Source organism: Nicotiana tabacum, chromosome 20 (genome assembly GCF_000715075.1).
Source record: "Nicotiana tabacum cultivar K326 chromosome 20, ASM71507v2, whole genome shotgun sequence".
Taxonomy (NCBI): domain Eukaryota; kingdom Viridiplantae; phylum Streptophyta; class Magnoliopsida; order Solanales; family Solanaceae; genus Nicotiana; species Nicotiana tabacum.
In genome coordinates this window covers 136,691,064-136,710,181 of record NC_134099.1, presented here as the reverse complement: position 1 = coordinate 136,710,181, position 19,118 = coordinate 136,691,064, and the positions used below count along the sequence as shown (strand labels likewise).

At 37.7% G+C, this 19,118-nt stretch overlaps 1 protein-coding gene across 2 annotated transcripts in view; it reads left to right on the top strand.

Moving 5' to 3' along the window:
• LOC107762287 (nuclear pore complex protein NUP107) overlaps positions 1-15,852 on the top strand; it is a 47,369-nt gene extending 31,517 nt beyond the window's left edge. For both annotated transcript variants that reach the window (XM_075241402.1, XM_075241403.1), the window contains 14 exons: positions 5,520-5,755; positions 5,838-5,895; positions 6,771-6,859; positions 7,507-7,638; positions 9,536-9,658; positions 11,511-11,609; positions 11,707-11,895; positions 11,985-12,159; positions 12,271-12,427; positions 12,640-12,842; positions 13,445-13,586; positions 14,812-14,972; positions 15,167-15,283; positions 15,523-15,852. In XM_075241402.1, coding sequence (XP_075097503.1) covers positions 5,520-5,755; positions 5,838-5,895; positions 6,771-6,859; positions 7,507-7,638; positions 9,536-9,658; positions 11,511-11,609; positions 11,707-11,895; positions 11,985-12,159; positions 12,271-12,427; positions 12,640-12,842; positions 13,445-13,586; positions 14,812-14,972; positions 15,167-15,283; positions 15,523-15,591 — 1,950 coding nt within the window. In that variant the 3' untranslated portion in view covers positions 15,592-15,852. The remainder of the gene's footprint in view (positions 1-5,519; positions 5,756-5,837; positions 5,896-6,770; positions 6,860-7,506; positions 7,639-9,535; positions 9,659-11,510; positions 11,610-11,706; positions 11,896-11,984; positions 12,160-12,270; positions 12,428-12,639; positions 12,843-13,444; positions 13,587-14,811; positions 14,973-15,166; positions 15,284-15,522) is intronic.
• Positions 15,853-19,118: the final 3,266 nt, after the last annotated feature.

Below are 19,118 nucleotides of genomic sequence, written 5' to 3'. Positions count from 1 at the left end.
ATGTCATTCTTATTAGAAGCCTTAGACACAATTTGTTGGATCCAATGCATTGAATCCAATCCAGATGGTTTCTTTACCGGATTATATTGAGTTCCTTCAGTAAAAAGCACGTAAACAGACATCTTCAGGATTCTCCGTTGTTCCAACAAATAGTAGCATGACTTGTGTCTCCCAATCTTCACCTTCTGAGTCTTGGGTCATTGATTCAGGTGTATCTGATCATATTTCTGGTAACAAATCTCTTTTCACTAGTATTTCATATTCTCAATCTCTTCCAACAGTCACAATGGCCAATGGGTCTCAAGCCATGGCAACTGCAGTAGGTCAAGCAAGTCCACTTCCTTCCTTACCTTTAGACTCAGTTCTTTATGTTCCTGGTAGTCCTTTTAATCTCATAGCCGTTAGTCGCTTAGCCAAATCACTTAAATCTGTTGTTTTATTTCTTGATGACCTTGTTTTTATACAGGAACGCAGTACATGGCGGATCATTGGTACCAGACGTGAATCAAATGGACTTTATTACCTTATCCTTGCAAAATCACATGGACTCGCATCTTGTTTTCCTCCAATAACTTGTCCCGTTACTGATTCACCAAATTTATTACATAAACGGTTAGGACATCCCAGTTTGTCAAAATTTCAGAAAATGGTACCTGGCTTATCTCAATTGTCCACTCTAGAGTGTGGGTCATGTCAGCTCGGTAAGCATACTCGCTCCCATTTCCCACGGCGTCTTGATAATCGAGCAGTCACCTTTTAGTTTAGTCTATTCAGATGTTTGGGGTCCTAGTCGGGTCAGTTCTACCTTGGGATTCCGCTGCTTTGTTAGTTTCATTAATGATTATTCCAGGTGCACTTGGATATTTTTGATGAAAAATTGATCTGAGTTGTTTTCTATTTTCCAGACCTTCCACGCTGAAATTCAAAATCAATTTGGGGTTTCTATCCGCACATTTCGTAGTTATAATGCCCTAGAGTATTTGTCTTCCCCATTTTAGCAGTTTATGAACTCTCATGGGATTATTCATCAAACATCTTGACCGTACACATCCCAACAAAAAGGGGTAGCTGAAAGAATGAATAGACATCTTATTGAAACTGCTCGTACCCTATTCATACAATCTCATGTTCCGCTGCGTTTTTTGGGAGACGCAGTTCTTACATCTTGTTATCTTATTAATCGTATGCCATCTTCAGCTATCCAAAATCAAGTTCCATTCTCTGTCCTGTTTCTCCACTTACCTTTGTTCTTTCTTCCACCCCGTGTCTTTGGGAGTACGTGCTTTATTCATGACCTTACTCTATTAAAAGACAAGTTAGCTCCTCGTGCTCTTAAGTGCATATTTCTGGGTTACTCGAGAACGCAAAAGGAATATCGATGTTATTCTCCTGACCTTCAGCGATTTCTTATGTTTGCTGATGTTACCTTCTTTGAAACCCAATCATACTTCTCAGGTCCAGTTAATCACTTACATATTTCTGAGGTGCTACCAGTTCCTTCTTTTGGAGATTCAGTCCCTATCTCCCATTCATCTTCTTCCATAGCTCCACCACCTACAGTTCCAGTTGCAGCTCCACCACCTATAGCTCCAGTGCCACCACCGAGTCCAGTGCCACCACTTGGTCCAGTTCCACTAACTATAGCTCTAGTGCCACCACCTAGTCCAGTTCAATCTTTTACAGCTCCACGACTCCTGACTTATCATCGTCGTCCGTGCCCAGCATCAGACGAAGCTGATTCACGTCCTGCACCTGACCCTGCTAATACTGCAACTTGTCTCCTCTTAATCAACTGATTGCACTACGAAAAGGTATACGGTCCACACTTAATCTTAATCCTCATTATGTCGGTTTAAGTTACCATCGTCTGTCATCACCCCATTGTGCATTTGTGTCATCTTTGTCCTCTGTTTCCATCCCTAAGTCTACAGGTGAAGCACTGTGTCATCCCAGATGGCGACAGACTATGATTGACGAGATGTCTGCTATACATACGAGTGGTACTTGGGAACTTGTTCCCTTCCTTCGGGTAAATCGATTGTTGGTTGTCGTTGGGTGTATGAAGTCAAAGTTGGTCCAGATGGCCAGGTTGATCGACTTAAGGCTCGTCTTGTTGCCAAAGGGTATACTCAGATATTTGGACTCGATTACAGTGATACTTTCTCTCTCGTGGCTAAAATTGCATAAGTGCGTCTTTTTCTATCCATGGCTGCTGTTCGCCATTGGCATCTTTTTCAGTTGGACATTAAGAATGTTTTTCTTCACGGTGACCTTGAAGATGATGTTTATATGGAGCAACCACCTGGTTTTGTTGCTCAGGGAGAGTCTAGTGGCCTTGTGTGTCGGTTGCGCCGGTCCCTCTATGGTCTAAAGTAGTCTCCTCGAGCCTGGTTTGGTAAGTTCAGCACAGTTATTCAGGAGTTTGGCATGACTCGTAGTGAAGCTGATCACTCTGTATTTTATCGACATTTTGCTTCAAATCTCTGTATTTATCTGGTCGTTTATGTTGACGATATTGTTATTATCGGCAAATATCAGGATGGTATTAGTAAGTTGAAGCAACATCTCTTTCAGCACTTTCAGACTAAGGATCTGGGCAGATTAAAGTATTTTCTGGGTATTGAGGTCGCTCCGTCTAGCTCAGGTATTGTGATCTCACAACGGAAGTATTCCTTAGATATTCTTGAAGAGATAGGAATGACACGTTGTAGACCTGTTGACACTCCGATGGATCCGAATTCTAAACTTTTGCCAGGACAGGTGGAGCCTCTTAGCGATCCTGCATGATATAGGCGGTTGGTTGGTAAATTAAATTACCTCACAGTGACTAGACCTGACATTTCCTTTCCATTGAGCGTTGTGAGTCAGGATTTGAAATCAGCTCATTTTTAATGATAGTCATTGGGATGCAGTTGTCCGCTTTTTTCGGTATATAAAATCAGCTCCAGGTAAAGGCTTATTGTTTGAGGATCGAGGCCATGAGCAGATCGTTGGATACTCAGATGCTGGTTGGGCAGGATCACCTTCTGATGGACGTTCTACGTCTGGATATTGTGTCTTAGTAGGAGGAAATTTGGTGTCTTGGAAGAGCAAAAAACAGAATGTGGTTGCTCGATCTAGTGCAGAAGCAGAATATCGAGCAATGACTATGGCAACATGTGAGCTAATTTGGATCAAACAGTTGCTCAATGAGTTGAAATTTGGTGAGATTAGTCAGATGAGGCTTTTGTGTGATAATCAAGCCGCTCTTCATATTGCGTCAAATCCAGTGTTCCATGAGAGAACTAAACACATCGAGATTAACTGTCACTTTGTTAGAGAAAAGATACTCTCGGGAGATATTGCTACAAAATTTGTGAAGTCGAATGATCAGCTTGCTGATATTTTCACCAAGTCCCTCACTGGTCCTCGTATTAATTATATACGTAACAAGCTCGGTACATATGATTTATATGCACCAACTTGAGGGGGAGTGTTAGTTTGATAGTTAAATAGTAGTAAATAACCCTAATCCCATATGTATTAGGAGTAGGACATGTATTATATATGTATTAGGAGTAGAGCATGTATTATATATATATATAGGGCTCATTGTATCATTGTCAATATTAATCAATAATATTTTCTCCCGTGCATTTCTCACAATACTAAATGCATGGTAGCCTTTGGATTGAAAATACTGCTGCATGTTGATTGTTTCTCTCCTAGAAACTTTGCTAGTCTTGCATATTATACAGATTCTGGTCATATCTGTCATGTCTTAAAGCTTCTCCTAGAAGGGGACATTGAGATTGGGACAAAGGGCCTTCAATATGATCGTCGGATCATTCAATTTCTTTGATATATTCTCTAATTATAATTTGTGATGTCGGGCGAAGATTCATCCTCTATTGCATTATCAAGTGGCTAATCGATTGTGGAGGGTGGTCCTTAATTTGTTTGGGATGCAATTGGTGATGCCGGGTAAAGTGAAGGAGGCATTACAAAGTTGGCCTCACAGGAGGTGGGGGAGAGAAGTCTAAGGGAATGGGCTGTTGCTCCCTTTGCGATCATGTGGGTTATTTGGAAAGAGAGAGATAGGAGAGCATTTGAAGGGGTGGAACAAGATTTTGTAAAATTTCAAAGTAGTCTTTTTGTTTCTTTTTTACTCATGAGGTCCCTATTTGTATAGAGGAATTGGTCTCTATTGTGGAGAACCATATTTTGGTGTAGGTTCTCTTTTTGGTATACACAGTTTCCCGTTAATAAAGTTATTTACCTTACCAAAAAAATATTCTTAATTATGGTAGCTGCTAACTATTGCATGATCTCTGTAGAATGAACCTAAACACATATAATCTATTCTAGCTATGCATGAAAAGGGGATAGATCTATACGCCCCTAAGAAACTGGCACATAGTCCATGGGCGGCTAAAAACGTTAAAATTGGGAGGCTTTGTCAAGGGAAACTAGACCCTAACCCCTTGGGGAGGCATATTCACCGGTTATCTGGTATTCTGATTGGGCCTGTCCTTTACTTTATCTTTTCAATATTAATTTAATTCTTCAAATAACCGTATATGTTTTGTTCCTCAATTTTTTATTCACTCTGAAATAAATTTCAAAAAAAAAAAAAATTGGCACATGAAAAGGGGATAGATCTATGCATGAAAAGGGGATAGATCTATACGCCCCTAAGAAATTGGCACATAGTCCATGAGTGGCTAAAAACGTTAAAATTAGGAGGCTTTGTCAAGGGAAACTAGACCCTAACCCCTTGGGGAGGCATATTCACCGGTTATCTGGTATTCTGATTGGGCCTGCCCTTTACTTTATCTTTTCAATATTAATTTAATTTTTCAAATAACCGTATATGTTTTGTTCCTCAATTTTTTATTCACTCGGAAATAAATTTCAAAAAAAAGAAAAATTGACAAAGAAATTATGAATGTAAAGTTGTATGCCTATACAGTTGTATATAGGTGTTTTTTCTTCCAAATTCTATAAATTTATTACTTGATCAAAATGAAATGTAAAAATGTGACATAAGATTTTTTAAAATGAATTACATATTTTCTTAAGAAATATGTATAAGTATGGTACTATGGTCCTGGTCCATCATTGCGACCTGGCCAATTTTATATGTTTAAACCTAGGCATATGCTAACACTCTCCTGAATTGTAGATTATTGATTATATTTCCCAAGTTTGCTTCAAGTGCTTTAGTGATGTATCTGCTAGATTGAATTGAACAAATAAAACTAGTGGAGATACGGCTAGAATATATCTTATATATAAAGTGATAATAAATCTCTATGTGCCTGATACTCTTATGGCGTTAAGTTAGTAGCAATATGCAAGCTTTAGTAACATAACTGCTAGCTAATGAATTGAACCAACAAAAGGATGTACTTATTTCTAACCATTTGCTGCATTTGTTATACGGAGGTTGGTTTCCTCTTCTCTTTGTTTTTCCTTCAGCCACTTCTTTGATTTCTAGTGTTGCTCGTGATATTCAAATCAATTTTATCTTGTTCCAGTCTGCTTGCTGGGCCATGGCCAAATCATGGCTTGATTTCCAGGTTGATGTGGAATTAACCCGCCTGCAACCAGGTGAAGGGGATCACTTCAAGAATTTTGAAGAAGCAATTAATAGAAGCCCAGAATTTGTAGATGGTGTTTCTCAGCCAACTGCTGGACCAGATAGTTGGCCACTTCAAGTTGTGAATCAGCAACCTAGGCACCTCTCTGCCCTTCTCCAGAAACTCCATTCAAGGTATTCATGCAGTCCGGTTTCGCTCCAGGTTTTTCTTTTGTACTTCCTTATCTGAAATAAATTAAAATTCTCTGTAATCTAGTGATACGGTGCATGAAATTGTTGCTCGATCGTGCAAGGAGCAGCAGAGACAAATTGAGGTATAGGCTCATGTTCTTGTATCGCTTCTCAACCTTTTTACTTTTTCTTTAGAAGAGTAATCTGTGTTAGTCTCTATTTATTTTAGTCCGTTTTATCTATTTAAAATTTAGTCCCCCCACCCCCACCCCCTTACACACACAAAAAAAAATGATGAGAGACATCTTACCAGATGTTTTAAACATGGTGAGTCTATATGCACAAACATTTGGCCTGTCTTGTCTTATGATTTAAGTAATTTTGAATGATGCTTTAGAAGGAGAAATAGGCTACCATTGCGTGCTACCTTCCACATCCATGGATATCATATTTTGGTGTTAGTCCTCTCACGACTTTACCCACGCATATGTATCAAATGTATGTTTGTGTAATGCAGCTCAGTCCATAGCTTTTTCCACCATAAAATCTGGCATTTCAGATCTCTCCCTCACTTCGTCTTGTGTCATTCTCAGATAAGCCTGGTTCCTTCCATTTTCTTTGCATATAGAATGGGAGCCTTGGTGTCATGGTAAAGTTGTCTCTATGTTACCTATAGGTCACGGGTTCGAGCCATGAAATCATCTATTGATACTTGCATCGGGGTAGGTTGCCTACATCATATCCCTTGGGGTGCGGCCCTTTCTCAGAACCTTCGTGAATGCGGGATGCTTCGTGCACCGGGCTGCCCTTTTTATTTTTGTTCTGTATATAGTTACTTGGGTAGGTGATGACTTTGAGTAGAGTGTCTTTCATCCTGTCCGTCTCCTTGGTCCCATTCTAAGTTACTACATCTTTCCTGCGAGGAAGGGAGTGTATATTAGCTGAGTACCGGTTTCATCTTAAAAGTATTATAGTTTCTATGATCTATTCTGCAGCTTTAACCAAAGCTTTTGAACAGATGAACCTTATGTTAGGAGACATACCAAGTTTGCTGGACATCATATGGTCTTGGATATCGCCTTCTGAAGATGATGCAACCTTCTTCAGGTAAGTCACTTTTCACACTTTATTGTACATGGGCGGAGGCTCTTTGTTGCACATACACAAAAAGACTAGGTTATTCTGCAGTATTTTGAGATTCTTATTGTCTTTGTAAAGCTTCTAAATAGTATTTAACGTTGATGAATTGTTTCACCTCATTAAAACATAGTAGTTAGAATCGGGACACATTTATTTAAGTACTTCCTGACACGCCTCTTTCCCTATGGGTCTCATTCTTTTCCTTGAGTCTAACATGTGGAAGCTCCATGTGTAAATGGGTGGTAGTAAGATTCAAAACTGAGACTTCTGCCTACGTTGGCACTGTGTTGAATTGTGCGTGACCACCTCATCTTAAAATATTACAAACACGTCACATACTGATTACCCCTCTATCAGCTTTATCATGTTAGATTTTTTGATGTCAATTGTCCAAGGGATAAGGAAGGCCTCTAGAGGGTACTTTTGTTGTTTTTGGTTCCTGGTACAGAGTAATCTTTATGTCCTTGATAGTCAGAATTACATGAATGATCTATCTATACATGATGTGTTTAGTAATAGACTAGTCCACAATATGCATAAGTACTTGTTATTCTTGGAGATTGAGCTTTATGCTGGATATGATTTATGCTGAATGCACATTTTCTTTTGCTTAGACCTCATGGTGACCCACAAATGATGCGCCTTGGTGCACACTTAGTGCTTGTGCTCCGATACTTGCTCGAAGATCAAATGAAGGATGAGTTTAGAGAGAAATTACTGACAGTTGGTGACCTCATTCTTCACATGTAAGTATTACGCAGCATATTCTTTTTGTTGGTGGTATTGATAGGCATCTGGGGAGTCAATTGATGCTCCTTTCATATATCTCATATTTTTCTTCAAAATGAGAGTTTGGAGAACATAGCCATAATTCCACTGCTTATAGCATCTAATGTAATGTTGGTAGAAAAATCAGCACAAATTTGCAATATATCTTATTTGATTTGATGTACCCACGAAAATTAAGGAGAAAACTAAAAGTTTGAAAATGCATGACTAACGCCTATCAACCTTTATCTATCTATGCTATGTACTGCTTTGTCTACGATATCTATGCTATGTACTGATTGTGAGGTGTCCTTTTGAATTATTTAGCTGTAGTTTCCTTCAATAAGTAATTGCCTAATTGCAAAGTATAATGCGAATAAATTTGTATGCAATGAAACTGGACACGTTCTTACACTTTCAATCAAGTTAGACTACATAGATCATACACAATGAGTTCACGACAAATATACATTATCTTTTGTCCCCCCTAGAGCCTTGGTGAATGAATGCATCTTCCAACTCGTCACAGTACAAATAAAATTGGAATAGATGCATCTGGATTTTGATTTTTTACGAACAATGAGAATCAACTTTTTGTGACTGATTAAAAGAAGAATCAACTTCAATGTGCTTATCCTCTCATGGAACATTGAAGTATAAATAAAATGTGATGCAACTTGATTTCAGAAATCAATATCTTCATTCTTAATCCCTTGGACATGGTACCAGAAAGTTCCATTTTGTAAAGTGGTAGCAGACACGACACCAAGAAAATGTGTGGCTAGGAGCGGAAGAGATCAAGGTGTTCAAGAAACCTAAGGAAATGGTTGTGGAGATTCGAAATGGAGTATGCTTTATGCAAAGAGGTGGTAGCAGAGAGGTACGACACAACAGAAGAGGGGTGGACTTGAAATATCACAATGCCATTTGGTTGTTGCTTGTGGAGGAGTATCATGAAGGGGGAAAGACTTTAGCGGGCATATCATTTTTAGGGTCGGGGTTGACATTAGAATTAGCTTTTGGAACCACAGATTTGAGGTTCTGAGGGCCTCCTTTCCTCGCGTATACAGAGTATTAAACCAGGGAGGGATGACAATCCAACATATCTGAAGGGGCGCAAGAGGGAGGTATATTTCAGGGACCTCGGTTTTGGAGGAATCTATGAGACTGGGAGATGGGGAGTTCCAAATTTAGTTCGAGCACTCTACAAGCAGATCATATTGCCTTCTACGCATGATTCTATTGGTGCTATAATGCAAATATTCGGGCGAAGACCTTGATCACCTTCTGTTGTAGTGCAAGGTGGCCCCTGGTTTGTGAAGGGTGATTTTGAATTGTTTCGGAATATAAAAGGCGATATAGGTACAATAAGAGATATGCTACATTTGGTCTCTTAAAAGCTAGAAAGAAGATCAACGGCATGGGAGGTTACCCCGCTAGCTGTTATGTAGGTTGCATGGAAGGAGAGCGGTGGGAGGGACTGAAAATGATTTTGTCCATTTAAGGAATATCCACTTGTTTTTTTTTTATGTAGCTATGAGATACCTGTCTGTATAAATGATTTGGTGTCTGTGCAGAGAATCATATCTTGATGTAGGTTCTCTACTTTTTGGTATACGTCTCATATATATTGGTTGTTTGTGTTTGTTCTTGATTGGGATTTGCATTTCGTCTCAAGTTTCATGGAGAATTAATGTCTTCATCTGTCGATTTTCTTTTTCATTGTATCTAGTTTTTCTGCTTCATTCCCGTGATAGATCAAAGTAATAATGCACTATTTTCATTGTTATCTTCAAATGTTATCGTCCAATATCCAGTGTCTGTTATTTTATAGGGTTGTGTTGTTGGCTTCTGAAGTCTGAACTGCAATTGCAGGTATACTATGTTTCTTTTTACAAAGCAACATGAAGAGTTGGTTGGGATTTATGCTTCTCAGTTAGCTCGTCATCGTTGTATCGATCTCTTTGTGCATATGATGGAGTTAAGGCTAAATAGCAGGTAAAACCCATGTAATGCTGACTTTTATTCCTCTTTATTTCCTATTTTGGTTGTTGGTGATCCATTTATTTTATTCTTTCGATAGGGAATTTCGTAGATTTCATTTGATGGGCATGCTTATGAGTTATGGCATAAAATACCCATCGTGTGGTTTAGGTACTAAAAAGCGTGCTGTTAAGTATTATGACCCTTTACCCGTTGGAATTAGCCGAGGTGCGCGCAAGCTGGCCGAGACCATGGTTATAAAAAAAAGTATTATGATCCTTTATGTGTTTGGTACTTTGGTATTTGACTTTCGTCGGTGGCAAATTCTTTTTTCCTTTTGTTTTTTGAACAGGTAAGTAATGGATTCTTATTGATAGTAAAAAATCTAGCTCTACAACGGTGCTTGTATATTTACATAGTCAGAATCCTCCTACACAAAAACAAAAGAAAGGATTCCTTTCTGTAAAGTTCCTATCCCTGTAGTGAGTCAATTAAATCTACCAAGCTATTTTCATCTCTGACATCCTGAAGAGTACACCTAATAGCCAAAAAGCCATAAGCATATAGACTTAATCTTCAGACACAAATTCTTAGTGGGTTGCAGTTCAACCTTTTGTGCCTGGGTGTTGTAGCTTTTAGATGCCTTAACTTTACTATGCTGTTGTGGAGGACATTTTCTGCCTTGTTAAAATATCTGTTTGCATTGGCAGGCTTTTGTTTAGTACTAGTAAACTTCCATCTTCTTCGTACTTTGGGGCCAATTATTCAGAAATTGGATGAACTCACACAGGTGAAGTGGGATGTCAAGGAAAGTTGACCAATAAAATAAACTATAGATTATTGCAAAAGTATAGGTTGACTCATTATGAATTTGGCCTTAGTTTGCTCCTTACTAATTCTGAAGGGATGCGCCCGGTAACAACTAACTAAGAAGCATAAGAGTGCAGGTGATCTTAAACTTCTGGTGTTCATGTATAGACTTTAGGTCAGGAAGTCTGGTGACAACTTACTATAAAAGCCCCAGGCTATGATATATTGGTCAGCTAAACATGGTGTTTGTCGTTGCCATAACGCATGCTTTGCGTCTGACTTTCTCCCCTCTTCTCGTCCTTATGTTCCCCTTGCACGCTTGCTGAGTGTGTGCATGGTCAGTGTAAGGGTTTTCTTTGCTTTCTTGTGTGATCGAACTTGGAAAAGAACTTCTTGAGAAATGCCCCCTTTTATCTTCCATATAATCTCAACGTGTTATAGTCAATGAGTTCGTGCTGAATCTTCCTTTGTTAATTTTGGCAGGAACTTTAGGAGGTTGTCAACTAATTAGTAGTAGTTTTTATACCACGCATGCTATTGGATGCATAATGACTAGCTGGGTTAAAGCTTTTGTTGGTCATTTTATCAATTGATGCCCTTCCCCTCTAAACTTGTCACTTAAGTGGTTTTTTTTTAAATTAAAAAATTTACATTCTCGGGAAACATTCTCTAATGCAAAGACCAAAAGTTGGAAAATGAGTATGAATACAACCTGTTTATATGGAAGTAATTTTCATTGCAAGATTAGGGCCTACGATACATTAGTCTAATGGTGTCTTTCTTTTGTTTATTCCTTCTACTATCATCCTTCCTTTAAGGGTGAGTGGGAATTATTTTGATTAACTATAGTTAATTTGATGGATTGTATCCTTGCTATCCAGGTTAAAAAAGATAATTGAGCTATGTAAGTTGTTACTTCATGCAACACGTTCTTGCATAAACTGTGGGAGTTCTTATTTTATGACTCAGGAACAGTTCATTCTACTTTATCATTACTAGGATCTTGGTCAGATGTTTTGGTTTAGACTAGTTTTAATAGCTTTTCCATTGTTGACAGCGTTCGCGTCAGGTATAAAATATTCCTTTCTGCTATTGAATACTTGCCATTTGCTCCAGAAGATGATTCAAAGGGCAGTTTTGAGGATATCATCGAAAGGTTCCTTTATTTCTTAACACATATTTCACAATTTTGAAAACATGCAAAATTGAGTTCTTTCGAAGGACTGACGTTAGATTGTAATTATTTTAAACAGGGTTCTTTCAAGGTCTCGAGAAATCAGAGTCGGGAAATATGATAATGAAACAGATGTTGCAGAGCAGCATCGATTACAGAGCCTTCAGAAAGCTTTAGTAATTCAGTGGCTCTGCTTTACACCTCCTTCAACAGTCAATAATTCTAGGTCCGTTAGTATGAAACTTCTTTTCCGGGCATTGACACACAGGTCAGTTTTTGTTTCTCGTTTCTTTTTAATTTTATGTTCCTCGAGGTGACTCAAATGATCATGGAATTGACTTGCAACTACTTCCACAGCAACGTACTGTTCCGGGAATTTGCTCTTATCTCAATGTGGAGGGTTCCAGCAATGCCAGTCGGGGCTCATACTTTACTCAGTTTACTGGCTGAGCCATTGAAACAACTCTCAGATGATCTTGTTTCTGTTGAGAGTCATGAGTTCTCGGAGAATTTAAAGGAGTTCCAGGACTGGGTACGCTTTTTTGAGACTTCTAAAGAAGATATGGATACGCCTTTGGTTTGCTTGTTATTTCTTAAATTTTGTAGAAATTATAATCGTAATATTTTGTTTTTGCCCAATCAGAGTGAGTTCTATTCATGTGATGCAACTTATCGCAACTGGTTAAAGGTTGAGCTAGAGAATGCAGAAATTTCACCAGTTGAACTCTCGGATGAGGAAAAGCAGAATGAAGTTATAGCTGCTAGAGAAACTCTTGATACATCACTCTTGCTTCTACAACGTGAGTGAACGAAACCTATGTGAGAAAAAATTGTTCAGAAGATGTCTAGTCTTGGAAGATATATTGTCTTCTCAATATGATTCGCCTACCCCTTGCCCCAGTTTTCATTTTTCCCACCTCCCCCTCTCGTTGGTTTTCTTCTCAAGTATATGGCCTTATATAATTGAATTGCCGGGCTTCCAGAAAGTTAATGTGCTGAATATGTGTCTTAGGGCAAAAGAATCCCTGGTTAGTTCCAACTGAAGATCACATCTTGGAAAGTGATGAGCCTGTGTTCCTCGAGTTGCATGCTACTGCGATGCTTTGTTCATCATCTGGTGATTGTTTGGCGCCCGATGCCACCTTGTGCACAACGTTAATGAGTGCCCTTTACTCTTCAGTCAGTGAGGAAGAAGTATTAAAGCGCCAGATAATGGTATGCTAATTTTTTGTCGAGTCAAATGCGGAAGTTGTAATTGATGTTGTACTGGTCCTCAGAGGACATGTTCAATACATAAGCCTCCTCTCTTTCTTGTGGTGTCTAACTTTTTATTATACTTGGACTGCGTCGGTCAATTTCTCTATTGATCAAGATATCTATCAAAAGTGTACAAGGTATGGTAGCTTTAAAATGGTAGCCTCCCTGCCAAGATATCAGTTCCAAAAAAGGTGTAGTCAGAATGAGCATTCTAGCTAGCAAATGTACCTAAACATGAGTAAGTACATTAGTCTGCGGCAATGGTCTATTGGTACAATGGATTATATAAAACATGGAAGTACATGCACTGACATTTTGAAAGCAGAAGGTTAACTAAAATAAGAGTTATTAGTTACTAGTTAGTACACATGCTCATCCAGCCATAGGTCTCGTAACCTCTGTAATGGGTCTCTAGCCTTATTAGGCTTTTCTGTCTGAAACAAATTATTAAAATCAACTCTACATTAAACAGGATTCAATGCAAAAGGTTATGATTTAGGAGGACTTCGACCTTCTATATAAATGTAGTAATGTTGGCGATTGCCATGATGTTCGTGCAGGTGAGCGTCTCCATATCATCCAGAGACAACTATTGTGTCGAGGTTGTATTACGCTGCTTGGCAACAGAAAAGGATGGTCTTGGGTCACATCAGTTCCATGATGGTGGTATTCTTGCTGCAATGCTTGCTGCTGGCTTCAAAGGTAATGAGATTCTCTAGTTGGTGAGTTTGTTTTTAGATTAGCCTTCTCCCTGTTTCCTAGGCCTCCAGTTGATGCAATTGTCTTCTTGGAGCTCCTTTTAAGGCCAGATTATCTTAAGACTGCAAACTATTGTGTGCTTTTAAATATGACTTGTTATGTGTCATTATTTTGCATTCCATCTTTTTCTTCCTTTTTTCCATTAACTAGTCTCATTCGTTTGGGGCTGTGCATCTTCGGCCTTGAAATAAAATTGTGTTAGCCTCATCTTGATTCGTGCTGATCGATTAGTTTTTGGGTTTCATATTCTTTATTCTTATTCTTTTTCCCAATTTTTGTTTAACTTTTCTTTTCAACATCTTTTTTATCGCTTTCCGTGTTTACATTGTCATTTCACCTAAGCTTACTTGATGCTTCCTCCTTCCTCTATCCCATTTTGATTGATCTACTTATTGTTTTAGTATCTCTTTAAAAATTGACATAGTTACTTAAATAACAATGTCCACCACGTTGAACTGAGTGCAAACTTTGGAGATCATGGTTCAAATTCCGGCAGAGACAAAATAATAAGTGATTTCTTCTCATCTGCCCAAGCTTTGGTGGGCATAATTGCCGGGTACTTGTGCAGGTGAGAGGTAGCAGATACCTAGTGGAATACTCGAGGTGCGCGGAAATCGGCCTGGGCAGCAGGCACCACTGTTGTCAACAAAAAGTAAAGGAAAAAAACAAAGTCCACCAAAAATCTTAGCCCAGCCTAGCCCGTTATTTGATAGAGTTGGCTAAGATCTTTGGACCTCATTTAAGAATGAGGCCTTTTAGACCGGCCCAAGCAAAGCCCGCCGACCCTTGAGGTCTGACTGAGCCTAGGCTGTGCCGGCCCGTGGGCCAAATGGAATAAATGTTGAACTTAAAAATATAAAAATTGAAAGGGTATTTTATGGATGAGCCATGGAATATTGGATATTAGCCATCTGTATGTGGATGAGCACTGAAATATTAGATTACCCTAGAAGAGAAGTTTTTCCCGTTGCTTACAATGTCAGAAGTTGTAAGTTTTGCAGGAGGTATGTTGTTTATATATGTTGTTACTTTGATATGCTAAAGTATTATTTCTTGTGCTAGTTGGCATGATGTGTAAAATGAGAATTCTGCTGAAGCTCATTGCCTTTTCTTTATCTCTTTTGTATATTAAATTTATCTTCATAAAGTACCTCATTCCTTGTCACAGGGGAGCTTATTCGCTTTCAAGCTGGAGTTACATTGGAAATCTCTCGATTAGATGCTTGGTATTCTGGCAGTGATGGTTCTATTGAAGGCCCTGCAACCTACATAGTGCATGGTCTTTGTCGTAGGTGTTGCATCCCTGAAGTTGTTCTGCGGTGTATGCAGGTGAGCTTGATATTCGAACTCATAATTTCTAATTATTTACAGTATTGTGTGTAGGCTATCACCTAGAGCAAAATTCCTATACCATAAATTTTCATTTATCTTATTTGACAATTCTGAAAATTTGAATAGAAGCAAAAACTTCAAGGACGTGTCTGTTTGTACTCTCAGTTGTGATCTGTTGGACTCATTTTTAGGTCTGTGTGTCGCTTGTCGGTTCTGGTAATCCACCTAATAGCCATGATGAGTTGATCAACCTTGTCACAAGTCCTGAAACTGGATTCCTTCGTCTCTTCAGTCATCATCAATTGCAGGTAAGCTAACTGGTTGGCTTGTACCCTTTATGCACAGGAAAAGAGCTACTATCAACTAAACGATTGTTAGGTTTGACAAAGTCTCATTAGTTCTCATGCATACATCACTTGTAGCATTAATATATTTGTTGTCTTGTTTTTCTGATAAATTATATTTGTTGTCTTGTTAGCCGGTTAATTTGATCTGTTGTGCAATAACTAGATCTTGCTACTAAAGTTGAAGCTCTCTTTTCATACAGGAGTTTTTGTTATTTGAGAGGGAATATACAATATACAAAATGGAACTCGAGGAGGAGCCGACCTCTTGATTTCATTAAGGAGCTTAAATACTTGGCAGGCTTGTTTAAATTTTGGTTATGGTGTATATTTTTGTAGTCTATCAAAATTAGAGTTCTTGTTTGGATGGTTGTTACCTATTGTATTTTATTTATTATATTGTTACACTAAATACAATGTTTTGATTGCTATTCAAATTTTTGATTATATCGTATCGTTACATTCTTTGTTACATAACAATGTAAAGATAGATCCCTTTATGTAACGATCGATTCTGTGTGGTTGCGTTGTTATTGTTGTTTTTCTCATCTGGCCCTTACTATATTCTGTATTACTTTTTGCTCTACCTTTTTTAATAATTACTCTACCTCATATTCCAGGGTAGGGGTAAGGTTGCGTACATCTTACCCTCCCCAGATCCCATTCGTGATCCCATTTGTGAGAACTCACTGAGTTGTTGTTCTTGTACTCTACCTCGTATTCTACTTTTTTAAAAAAAAATATTATACATTTAGGGCTCATTTGGTAAGAGGGATAATGAATAATTAATTCCGGGACTAAATTTAAGGAGTTTATTCTATGTTTGGTTGGTAGAAAACTGCGGTATAATTAATACCGGGTTTGTAGTGTTTTTTTATCCCCATGGAAAGGTGGAATAACTAATCTTGGGATAACTTCTTTTCTACCAAACAACCACTTATTTTTCAAATTTCTGGTGTATTGACATTATGAAACTATGAAAAATGATATGATCTATTCAAATATTTTATTTGTTAAAAGCTATACGATACTTTAAAAAATGATTTGTAACTATCATTCAAACAAGTTGTATATAAGGCCACAGTTTTTTTTTATGGCACAACAATTGTATGAAAATCACATTGGTTGGTTAGAAGATAAAACTGTGAAGTTGATGTTTCCCTGTGGCATCTGGAATTGCCTGTTGATTGAAATTTGCAGAGTTTTGCTAGAAAGATAAATCTTTTGAGTCTTACTGCCAGAAGCTCTACTTATAGATAATCGTGTATTCGACTATCTACTTGATTAAGGCATGTTCTCCCTCAAAATCACGTACAATCTCAGAGGTGGTGAGATTTTATTTCTTACCGAAACAATGGAGGAACCCTTGTTAAACATCAGTTTCCTAACAGGGAATACGCCTAAAAACATTGGGGTTCAAGTATTTAACCTGATCGCAATGTCTAAAACTGCTCTAATTTTTAAGGTTTTTTTTTTTACTTTTAGCCCGCGCCAGAAACTATATACACTCGGTAGCCGAAAAAGTGTATAAAATTTGTATAATTTTTGTATATAATATACATAATGTATATATATATACAAAAAAATATAAAAATATATATTTTCAGCTATTATTTTGAGAATTACTATACAATGTCATTTTTTCAATTTTTTCTTTTAACCGAAAGGGCTGATAACTAACGGGCAAGCTCTTCCATATATTATTTTTGCATTAATTTTAAATGTCCTCTCTCTATTTTTCCCCTCAATTGACCATTTCCAATAAAGTTATTAAAAAGGAAATTTGACCCTCAAGTAAGATTCATTAAGGTTGAGGTATAATGCCCAAAATATAGGTTATAAAGACTTTAAGGTTTTTGTATTCACCTTATAAGCGCTTAGGTTTTACTATTTGCATAATTTTTGTTATTATTCTCCTTATATGGATGGTTTTGTAATTTGATTCGGACGTGAAGTTTTATCATTTTAAAAGGGAACGCAAAAAGAAGATAAGCGAAAGCTAGCAAAAATGTTTTTTTTTTTTAATGTGTGTAAAACTTTGAAAAGTAACTTGACGTTTCTCATGCTAGAAGGAACATGCAGCAATGTGTTCTCTAATTTTCTTTTTCTAGATTTAAAATTGATGCATTAATAGTGCAAAATAAAATAAAAGGTACCAGTGAGCTTAATTTGTATCCACTGAAACAAAAAAAGTTACCCAGTCACGTTTCTTAAAATCAACCTGAGTTACAAAATGAGCTCCGGAAAAAAGTTAACACGAGACTTATTTGGATAATTGGAAAATAAAACCAAGAATCTAATATTCGAATAAAGATTAATTATGAGCTCGTAAAGTTGCTTTTCATCATAAATAACTTTAGTTTATTCATGCAACACCACATTCAAATGTGGATGATAAAAGCTTACTCGCATTCGGTATTTATACCAAATCACACTAATTTTTATGATTGTGTGCTAAATTAAAGTGCGAGTATATATGTATTAATTAACTATTTGCATAGGATTATAGGGTTATTTGGGATTATTTTCTCAAGTTGAATTGTAAATGGTAAAATAAAAGTAGACGGTTTAGTGAAATAGTGTATGTGAAGTCACGTGTTATGTTTTCTATTGGGTTAATGTAACTATTGGGTGCCAAAACTTTCTCTTATTTTACCATTTGCAATCCAACTTGAGAAAATAATCCCAGATAACCCTATATAAGAGAGAAATTGAAAATTTAACTAAATTATGAGCTATCTCATATCAAGTCCTAGAGCGCGTGCTCTCTCATATATATACATATATATATAAAATCATCAAAGCAACTCAGAAGCTCTAAGGGAAAAAAGAAGAAGAAATGGTTTTTTCATTCTTATACACTATTGGAAACATTATTATCTTAAATGTTCATGTTTAGTTAATTACCCGGCATAAACAAGCTTTGTTTACAAAAAATATATACAATCCATCCATTATTTGTGCCTTCAATCAAGGGATTTAGTTACATCCTTTTCTTTTTTTCTCTCATCCCTCCCCTCTTCTCTCCAGGTTTGTCACGACCCGAATTCCCCATCCTCGGGGATCGTGATGGAGCCTACTAATGTGAGCTAGGCAAGCCAATCCTTTAACTACTTACTTCTTTATCCAATTTTTTTTTTTTAACAAATATAAGACGGTAACGTGATAACAACGGATATCCAAATTTAAGCGGAAGACAACAATAAAATATATGAAATCTGTATCTATTACAAATACTTAAGCCTTAACCACCCAAAACTTGGTGTCACAGTGTCACAGACGGTCTAAGATTGCTACATACAAAGTCTGAAGAAATAACAGTACACTGTTTCTGAAAAAAAGGGAAAATGAAACAAGAAATAAGGATAGAGGGAGACGCCAGAGCCTGCGGATGCCTGCAGGACTACCTCAGGCCTCCTGATGAACAAGAATCAACAATTCCACTGCGGTCCGGAGTCTACAACACTGGGGTCTGCACAAAAGAGTGCAGAGTGTAGTGTCAGCACAACCAACCCCTTGTGCTGGTAAGTGCCTAGCCTAACCTCGGCGAAGTAATGACGAGGCTAGGACCAGACTACCAAATAAACCTGTGCAGTTATATAATATATAACGGAAAGTAAAGCAGGAACAAGCAAGTAAAGATGGGAGGGGGAAACATGCTGCGGGGGTATACCAGTATTAACAGTAAATCTAGAGTAACAGTCTAAGGGCAGCATAGAATTCACAGCAAAACAAAAGAAAGCTAATATCCAAACTAAACACACTTGTACCAATAATTGTTGCGGTGCGCAACCCGATC